General features: G+C 39.4%; 1 protein-coding gene across 4 annotated transcripts; it reads right to left on the minus strand.

Moving 5' to 3' along the window:
- Nucleotides 1–1,586: 1,586 nt before the first annotated feature.
- Nucleotides 1,587–8,986, minus strand: LOC102718668 (protein SMG7). Of its 4 annotated transcripts, none has more exons than XM_040526599.1 (8): nucleotides 8,939–8,986; nucleotides 8,249–8,352; nucleotides 6,364–6,936; nucleotides 6,136–6,258; nucleotides 5,328–5,557; nucleotides 3,146–5,246; nucleotides 2,894–3,031; nucleotides 1,587–2,131 (listed from the first exon to the last, which is right to left on the minus strand). In XM_040526599.1, the coding sequence occupies exons 2-6, from the start codon at nucleotides 8,321–8,323 to the stop codon at nucleotides 3,173–3,175; spliced, it is 3,075 nt and encodes a 1,024-aa protein (XP_040382533.1). In that variant the 5' UTR covers nucleotides 8,324–8,352; nucleotides 8,939–8,986; the 3' UTR covers nucleotides 1,587–2,131; nucleotides 2,894–3,031; nucleotides 3,146–3,172. The 4 variants fall into 4 exon arrangements, with proteins under 4 accessions (XP_040382533.1, XP_040382532.1, XP_040382530.1 ...); XM_040526598.1 differs by having other exon boundaries at nucleotides 1,587–2,121; nucleotides 5,328–5,569; XM_040526596.1 differs by having other exon boundaries at nucleotides 5,328–5,569.
- Between the last annotated feature and the right edge of the window lie 1,649 nt (nucleotides 8,987–10,635).

The raw sequence follows: 10,635 nt of genomic DNA on the forward strand, positions 1-10,635 counted from the left end.
TCAATGAATTGCAATCCTTCGATCTAGAAATCAATTTGGACTTATGTTAACATTCTTCAATGGCGCTCGGTAAGAATTAATCTTGCCTATTCATGTCGCTGTGTTCATGCAGACCTATGCTGATCAGTAACATTAACATATGACTTGTGTTAACATGGACTGTACCTGAGGACCAAGAACTGGTGCAACACTGCTTATCCCTTACTGGCCGAAAAAAAGTGAGCAATGGACCTTGGACCTATACAAGGATTCACCTGCTCGACATTTGCTGCCCAACCAATAGAAGACACTAGATGTGATTGAACAAAAGTAGTAGCTGCTGGAATAGGTGCATTGCTCTGAAAAGTCACAGGTTCACTGTTACTTGGCCAACTAGAATCAGACATCTTGCAGTGGCTCTTGGAATTCTCTAACAATCTTCCCTTACAGGAACTCCCAAAAGCTTTTCGGAAAGTGGAGGCCCCAAAACAATCTCTTCGATTATTATCTACTTCTGCATAGAATTGTGCTTTTGACTAAAGTTCACCGAGACTTTCTGCAACTGAACCAATTGTAGTGGAGGCTCCATGCTCAAGTTCTATATGATTCATCGTGTTGGCACTGACAGATCAAACATGAGCAGCAGAAGATTCATAACAAGGTGGTTCTCAACCCATAAGAAATTTTTTTTGAGGATGCGTCGAAATATATTTGCAACTGATGAATTTGAACGAAATTTAGCAGCACCACCTGTACACGTTTTTTTTTCTCCTCCTTAGTAGCTTCCATCACTTCCAGAAATATGCTTATTGAAGAAGTCTAAGATAACTTGTACAGGTACCAACGGCAAAAACCAACTTAATAAAGCAAGTTTCATCTCCATTAATCACCATATGACTATTTAGGTTGTGTTTTTTTGGTTAAACGGAGATGAAAGATTATTTGATTTTTATGATAGCTATTTTATAGTATAAATAATAAAATTAACTACTATAGAGTTGAAAATCTAAATATGAGAATCAACATCTATAGAATTTCTTTTAAAGGAATACAATTTTGAAAAACGCGTGCACAAAAACTAAATTATAATCTAGCAAAAATAACATAGCTGATGTGACCGTTTAGTAGATGCTGTTAGGATTGCAGCACAATCTTGCCAGTATCCACGAATGAGCCAACAAATGTGACTGGCCTGCTTGATACAATTAACACCAATTCTTTCCAACCATAACACCCAAATTATCCTCGAACCCGTAAGCTGTAGCTCTCCGGACAAGCCCCATATCACAACTCTCGCTTCAAAAGTGAAGCCCGTTTACCAAAATTGTTCAGCCGTTTGAAACAGGTTATTCACCAAATCATCGTCATATATTTTCTACCTGATTATCGGGATAATTAAATATTTATTTTTAAAAAAACTTCATAAATAGGTGAGAACAAAGCAATCTAAGAAGAATTCTAGAAACGTTAAGCAAATAATCAGGTAACCTCACTTGCCCTGGTCTCACCAGACGTATTCCGGACTAATTATACTTTACCAAATTTACGTCCTGGAGCAAATGCTTGTGTTGATCATTGTTTGTAGGTGTCATTCTGAAGCAAAAACATTCTCCCAAAAAGAAATCAAACACTCCGAACGAAATTAAAACAAGCACGACATTCGGTTGAACATATTACAGGTCAAATACGTCTTAAAAGATCAGCTCATACAGCTGATAATACATCGGTCTCACGCAAATTACCAACGAGGTTGCTACCATTGCACATCACATGATAGCAACATGCATACCGATATACTTTAACAAAGTGTACTTAAGGACGCCCAGTAACAGTGTACCACATGAACAGTAGAGTTGAAAAGAACATCCACACGCATGATCGGTAGTCATCGCCCAACTTTATTCGTAGCTCTGATCGACAGGTGTACCACCAAAAACACACATCCATTCATTCGTGAAGGCTTCAGTTTTCCACCGCGGAAACCAATCCACGGACAAACCTGATGCGCCTCAGTAATTGCCGTATCCAGATAACTCATTAGGTCAAACCCTGGGTCTGAGCAGTTAAAGGACTTCCCCATACATATTCTCATCAGAAAATGGAACGGATCATCTAAAATCCCCTCTTCATAGCCTGGAAGACCTGCCATACCCTGTAAATTAGCAATACAACAAGGTAAATTGGCATAACCCTGTTTAACATCTAGGAGTTTTTCAGATACATGCATACATTTTACTACTGTTAAAGTTATTTGCGCATGTGCTTTGTAGATGAATTATATTTGGAAATCAATGTTAAGTTCAAAATTTGTACATTTTTGAAGTTTAAAACTTAAATAGGCATTTGTCTAGTGTACCATATAGATACATAAACTATTATTAATTTATTACAGCCATTTGCCCATTTGGTTTGTAGTGAATTAATTATATTTGGGGATTGATGTTCAATCGAAATTTCGCACAATCTTAAGTTCAAAATTTAACAGGTATTTGTCTAGTGTAGCATAAGGCAGATATTAAAAGAAAGAAACAGGAAAAGAAAAATCATGCTATCAATGTAGATGGTATCATAGCAGACTAGTGTTTCAGGGGAATACAAAATGAACATCTAATAGAAAGGGTTGAAATAATCAAATGAAAATCCAACACTGTCCTTATCCTTTTCCAGAAAAATAGGGAGTTGGTGGTGGGGAGATGGCAGATTCACCAATCACCACCACTACATTTTATAAGAGTATAGATAGGAGAGATGATGGTTAGCGAGTTGTTCTTATTATTTTATGAGAGAGACTGATAAATAGGACAAACAAGAACAGCAGAATTGAATTCACATACATTGCCTGCTTTATATTTTTGCAAAAAAAATGAATATGCCTTACCAAAGAAATGGAGTAGCACACAAGTAGAGCACTTACCAGTTCCAGGGGATTGCACTTGTTATGCTTCCAAGACAACCAACTTCCAAAAGAAACATGACATGACAGCGCTGCACTTATCAAGGCCGAATTCAAGTGTATCTTCGCCACTTACTCCCAACTGACTCTCAGCAAATCCTGAAACCAAAAGAGAACAAAATTAATTTGAACTCCATAGTAAAGAACTTCATAGATTGAGGAAAACGAGAGAAGTTAATATCAGATTGAGGCAAACGAGAAAAGAAATATTACCGGTAATCTTCATGGTACAAGCTAGAGTCACACAAGGTAATTGCCAGACCATACAGATTGTGCTGGAAATGGTTCTGCCAATGGACCATTTTGCTGATTCCCTTGCTGAAAGTTAAGTTCTGGGAGTTGCTTTGTGGGCCCAAAAAGGTGGAAATCCTGCCACTGCTTTTCACCGTTACCTCTAGGATGCATGTTAAAAGCTTGTTTCCCAGGAAAAGGGAAGGGAGTGGTGAACGCGCTGCTGGCAGTGGTAACATTTGAATGTCCAAAGCGCTGATTATTAACATGTTCTGATGATGGCCTATAGCCATCCAACCAAGTGCCATCATTGGCCTGTACATGCTGGCCAGTGCCAACTAAATTGGAATCATCCTGTCGCTTTGAAGGGGCATTGTTAAATCCTGGTGGGGGGCCAACATGTCTTCCAGGACGGCTGACAGGATTCTTCTTTGATACACCTGTCTGTGTTTCCATTGATTTCATTGATATGCCATCAGATGATGCTACTGATGGCATAACTGAACGGAAGGCTGAAGGAATAGTAACTTCAGTAGGAAACTGGCCGATAATTGAATTTGTACTATTCAAAGTAGCTTCAACAGATACCTGAGGCACACTTCCCAGAGATTGTAACCCACTGAATCCACCATTCACCCTTTGATCCAGAAATCCACTTGCACCTATGTTAACATTCTTTAATGCACTTAGTACGAATGGATCTTGCCCAGGGAGCATGGGAGTATTATCCAGATTGCTGAAACAACCGAGTGATGATGCAGATGTACGCTGATCTGAAATTATATTGGAAAAGCTTGGCATGGAGACTGTATCCTGAGTGCCAGCTAGTGGTGCACCCGTGCTGACCCAGGTACGATCAGATGCTTTCAGAGACTCGAGAAATTCAGATGTTGACCTTGGACCAACGCCAGGAATTGCTTGTTGCCCAGCATTGGCTGCCCAACCAATAGAAGAGATTGGGAATGACTGAACATAAATATTGGGGGTTGGAACAGGTCCATTGCTATGAAATGTCATTGGTGGTGGTGCACCATTATTTGACCAATTGCCATCAGGCATCAGCCCTGGCTGTTTGAATTCATTACTAGTCTGTTCCAAAGGAACTCTCAGAAGCTTTTCAGACACTGGAGGCTTGAAAACAATTTCTTCATCATCATCTCCATCAGGATAGAATTGTGCCTTTGACTCAAGCACATCCAGATTTTCCCCAACAGAACCAATTTTACTGGAGACTTCAGGTTCCTGTTCTGTGCGATTTGTCATGTGCACATTGGAAGATCCAACAGGAGGAATAGAAGATTCAGAACAGGGAGGTTCAGCAGCTATAAGGAACTTTTTTGAGGATGCATCAAAATATATTCGAAGCTGATCAATTTGAACAAAATTTAACAATGCCTTCCCTGCTGCAAGAATCCTTTCTACACGTGATTTCTTCTCCTTGGCACTTCCTTCACTTCCAAACACGTGCTTGTTGGAGAAGTCCAATATAACTTGTGCAGGTACCAATGGTGAAAACCCTCTTAACTCAACATCTTCCCACAACGCAAGCCTGTTCCCAGTTTCACCCTCCTCATACGTGCCCATGTCAAAAAAGCAAGTTTCATCATCATCACCATCAACACGTGCAAGACCGGTCAAAATGAGCTTGTTCATAAATGACACACATTGATTCCAGAAAAAAGATCTTGCATCAGCTTGCTTTTCATCCATCTCAGAACAAGCAACAAAATCTGGATGGCATGCCAGCCATTCAATGAAGACCAAAATAGCTGGTAGGTAGATACTGGATGCAATATCATGAAGCTCTACACACCTTCTGAGAAGGTATCCAACAAATTCAAATGCAGTAGTAAATGCATTTTGAAGAAGAACTCTGCGTTGCACAATTTCAGCATATGACTGATTATCTGTGTCCTTGTTTGCATTGTGCACTGTGAATATAAGGATAGCAACAAGCTTAACAACAGACAGCGCGTTTTCAGCAGCCTCAACACCAAAATTAAGCTCCTCGTGAGGACCAGATGATAGAAGAATTTGCAAATCGCTTATAACTGTAGCAGATAACTCACCAAATGTTTCCAAACTATCAGGAGACAAATGAAAGACAGTTTAGTAGACATATAAAGAGACTAACATGAGTCAACAATAGTGTTTTACAAAATACCTTGTCCTTGTGAAAAGAATGCCATTGAGGCGAACAAATCGAACATAGAAAGCTTTTAGTATTTCTGGAATACTGTACTCTCGCTCCTTTGAAGTTTGTTCTGTACTATGACCTTTGGGCTGAAATCTTGTCTCGCCCCTTCCTCTAGCCCTACCAACCGATCTGGATGGTAAGCTCCTACCAGCGGGAGTTTTATTGTTACCTGATAGCTGAGTGTAGATCTCATGATTCTGCATATGAAACTATAAGAGTTTAAGACCCACCGCATAGAATAGATCGGACTCAGAATTGAACATCAAATATACTGAGACTATGAAAAGCAGCAGACCCCTAGGCACTACATGCAACACACTGGTCTGTATCTACTGCCACCATCAATACTGTTTACAAGGTTTAATGAGAACATTATTCATTCTTGTATCACACTATTATGTGTAGCAGATGCTACAAAGCTTTAAATAAGCCCTTGCAATCGAACAAAAGAAGGGGCGGTAGGATAATCATAAAAGAAAAATGTTTTTTAATGAACCCTAGTAGATAAGCAGTAAGACATTCTTATGGAGTCTGAATAAGAAATTAAGAATTCCACAACATAAGTGGACAGTACTAGTCAACCCACAAGTAAAGCTATGGAATATCTGTTCTAGAAAATGTTGAACAATGGAATCCAATAAGATGAACTATCTTCTAAGCTTGATAGAATCATGCCGTATCATTTTAACAACAGTATGGAATAAAAGCTTCACCTAATCACAAAACTGGAAAGCAATGAACAAGCTGAAGGGATGTCATGAAGATAGCATAATACCTTGTCAAATGCAAGAATCAAGTTTTCCCTCGCTGCAGAAAAAGGACTGTCCACCGCTAAGCTACGGAAGTACCTATAGATAGCTGTTACCTCATCACCAGCGTATGATGCTAGTATGGCAAGCTGAACAACAATATGTTAATAAGTATAATGTCATTCAAGCAAAAGAAGTTTCCTGCATGTTCAAGAAAATACTATAGAAATAAGAAAGTGTACATGCTGGCATACCTGATGGTGTGGGTTGCCATTAGAAGGGCATAGTGAAGCTGCCTCCTTGTAGTAGATAGAAGCAGCGGCATATTCACGATTTGCATAATCAGCATCCCCATACAGACCTTTATAGCGGGTAAGATCACCTAAATATATCAAACAGCGATAGCATGACAACAGGCCTTTCTTCACCCCAACCATTTTCTTCTCATCTTTGTCGGGAACAGGTGAGCAATCAGGACCCTCAGAGAAGTAGCCCAATGGAAGCCCATAGGTAGATCGAATTTTCAGCATCAAGTCATGGTAGAAACCAGTTGCTTCTGAAAGGAAACCTCTAAAAGAAGATCTGATCCTCTTGGCCCGATCAAGGTTGGCATTGTTCTTTCCAGCAGCAACAATATGACCTCGGAATTCCTCAATTCTTTTGTAGTGCAACTGCCACAGAAGATATTCTATTTCATGTTTTTCAGAGAAGTCATGATCAGTAAGGACTATCTTCTCATAGTTCTCGCGCATCTGAAGCCATATGTTAGGATCTGACGGGACTTTGGACTGCGTTGACCTTCGCAGGCGACTTTCATGTTCAGCGTTCTGCACATGTAACATCATCATCAGTACTCACTAATACCCATTACCATAAGGTTCCATGGCTTGCAACAAATTATAGTAGAAGAAACATCATGTGAAAGCCAGGAGATAATTTTACAGAGGGGATATAAAAGGAACAAACATATGCATTCAATGAACAATAAAAGGAATTAAGGAAATGGCCATTCCAAACTTTTGCTTTTATATCAAGTACATCATAATTCTAAAAGCATAACGTCTCAACTCGCAAGAAGCCAAGATGTTGACATATCTATATACTATATTATGAACCATATGCAGTCAACTGTTCCACAAAGCCAACCATGAAAAACCTTTTCTATCTAGTTTATAATGAATTCAGTTCCATGAACATCATGATAACAGTCATAAACTTATCTTCAAAATATTCAGATAGCATTAATCCACATAGTGGACAACAAGGGCATGCTCCAGTATGCCAACTAGATTACGTAGAGGTTCTTGGTACTTTTTCCACTAGACTTCAATAAGAAGAATTTAATAAATGTCTTATTTGAAATACAGTTTAGTTTTCCAATCAACACAGTTACATATAAATGTACTGCAAAATGCATGTTTCAAATATAACCTATACAAGTATAGCTACCATCCCATTTGCTCTGTTTCTATTTATCGATATGAATAAATATTAGCCCCATAATGAATGTGTTTCACAACAAGCTGCTTCTAGCAAATGCCACATCATGATGCACATGAACATAAAACTGCTAGCTTATACAAGTTTGGCTGGCATTGGCAAATAAGAGTAGACAGTTTACCACCAAATCAAACAGTTAATGTTAGGAAAATATCACCTGAAATATTTTTATTTTTCAATTAAGCAAAACAGAAAGCTGGCCATGCTATTGCGGTTTGTTTGTTTAGTAAAATTGTTGAGAACGGGAATATAGGGGTGGAGGACTGGAGGTTACTTAGTATTCTGTTTGTTTGGTGCAAATGGGGGTTTAAGTGGTATTGGGATGGGGATGGGGAGTTTTGACTGTAACATAGAGATGACTGGGGGGATGAACTTGAGCTGGGAATTACAAGCAGCCTGTTTTTTATGAAAGGAGATCATCAGCGGGAATTACAAGCAGCCTATTTTTTATGAAAGGAGATCATCAGCACAAAAGTCCACATGCGATCAGTTTATAGGGCCAAACTTTGCCAACAACAGCTGCCATGACAGGTGCTTTTAGCAGGTTAATTAAAATCTTTCCATGCTCATACCATTGTTTTTCCATGCATGCTACTACAGAAACTCGAGGACAATGCAGAAACAATGAAAAGAACAAACCTTCTTTAAGAGCCGCTGCGCAAGCTCCCTTGGCGATGGGGAAGCAGTAGCTTTATCCATCGGAACGGTCATCATCCATCAATCACATACGGGGTCAAACTGTGCTGCATAAGGAATTAACCACAAGTCAACACCATCTCAAGAAGAAAAACACGCTGGGTACAACGAGGAGCATACCAGACATCCAACACCAAACTACCACGCACGCTGAGAAGAGGGGGCAAAAAAATTCTAACCTAAACAGAATCCAGCAACTACGCTGCAACCCGGGGGAAGAAAAATTCTAACCTAAACAGAATCCAGCAACTCCGCCGCAGCCGCAACAACCTCGAACCGTAACAATAGCATCCACAAACGGAATTTCACTAGAAACCCTAGGAAGAATCCACCAACCAGCCCCAAGTACCCATCCATTGCCACCGCCTCCAGTCGATCACCCACGAAACCCTAGGAGCAACCTACCCTAGCGGATCGAAGCCCCCCACAGACGAATCGTGCAGCAAACCCGAAACAACAACCCCCCAAAACGAAAAAACAAAAACAAAAACACCCAAGATCCCGCGGGAGGGGGCCCGACCAAATCGAGGCCGATTAGCGCGAGGGATCCGCGCTGAATCGGCGAATTGCGCGGGCGCCGGCGCCGAATCCCCGCAGGCAGACAGAGGGAGGGAGGGGGGGGGCGTATTGTACCTCGTCGAGCAGGCGGAGGAGAAGGGGGGAGGGGAATTGGGAGAGAGGAAGAGGGAAGAGGAGGGGGGGGGGGGGCTATCGTTATGAGGGGCGTGCGCCGCGTCGTCGCGGTGTTGGAATTGGCTTCGGCACGTCAAGGTCAAACCACCCAAGGGAGGGGGAGACAGGAGGCGGTGCGAGAGGCTGCCAGCGGGAACCGCCGCCGCCGCCCGTCGGTTCGTGTTTCGTTTCTCCCCCTTCTCTTTTATTTTTTCTTTTTCCTAATCTTTTTCTTTTCTTTAGGTTGCCGGTCTTTGCGTTATATATATATATATATCGCCTAAATTTATACTTGTAATATGATTCGTAGTTGCAACTAGATAAGAAACGAGATAAGAGACGAGCGGCCTGATCGCGCCCACGCGTGATAAAAGTACGGCTCGGATTAATAGTACTCGATTAGAAATACGAGGGTTGTGCGTGTCAATCCGCTATTATTCAGTATTATGTTACTAATATATACGTTAGAGCGAGTTTAATAGTTTAATAAGATGGTGATATACAGTTCTAGAGAAGTTATGAGAATTGACATATCTTTATCTTTATTTATTTACTATTATATAAAAGTCTAAAAGGGCATGGTTAGACATTTTTCAGCATATTTGAAAAAATAGTCTATGAATAAAACTTTTATATATCTATTCTTGGTAATTTAAAAGCTAATACTGAAATATAAACTACGGTAGAAAACCTCAAAATTAACTCTAAATTTATGGTTGAAAATTAAAATTTGACTTTAAGTATAAGCATAAGCGAAAAGATGGATGAAGATGTTTTCGTCATTCATCGCAATTGCATGTGATACTCTACTATCGCACGTCTTCTTCCATCGCAATTTCTTCGACTATGGTTTGGGCATTTTTTTTTCTAGTTAGATTTATACCAAGGTAACACGAATTCCATTGAGTTGTATAAGATATATATGTCGTAGCATTTATGACAGGCTAACTATTGTATATTAGTTGGTTATTAATTGGTCAAAGATGATATATCAATTTTAGAGCTAGCAATTGATATTACTATTGAAGTTGCTCTTAAAATAACTTTGATTATACTTAGGTATTGTTTCCTTAAATGCAGAGATTTATAAGATGCGAACATTGTTCTTTTTGAAGAAAAAGGACAACTATATCACTATTGTTAGTGGTTGATCTAGCAGTAAAAAGATTGATTGATAAACTCAATTAATATGTGTCCCCTTTATTTCTATTTAAAACACAAAGCTACCTATATGTACAAAATTGTTGCCATATACTCTCTCGTTCTTGAAATTCATGACTATGACCAACTTTAAACAAATTATTACTCATACTTAGTTAAAATACATCATGTCCCTATTTTCTTGTCGTTCTTTGATAGAAAGTTGTGCTAATACTTTCTCCCCATTAGGTGCAATAATTATGCATATATTTCTATATTTACTTTTTTTGACTTATAAGTTTCATAGTATTCACTTATTTTTGGATAATTTTTTGGGTAATATGATCGCTTATTTTGGGACAGTGGAGTAACAGTTTCAAGGCACAAATATTATAAAACTAGACCTTTGATCGAGTTTGTTGTAATGCTAAAGAGTTAAGATTGTTGAGAATTGCAACATGGTATGTTCTGGCATTGAATATGTAAAAGCTAAGCTAATTCTCAACACGGTTAACCTG

This window comes from Oryza brachyantha, chromosome 8, assembly GCF_000231095.2.
Source record: "Oryza brachyantha chromosome 8, ObraRS2, whole genome shotgun sequence".
Lineage (NCBI taxonomy): Eukaryota > Viridiplantae > Streptophyta > Magnoliopsida > Poales > Poaceae > Oryza > Oryza brachyantha.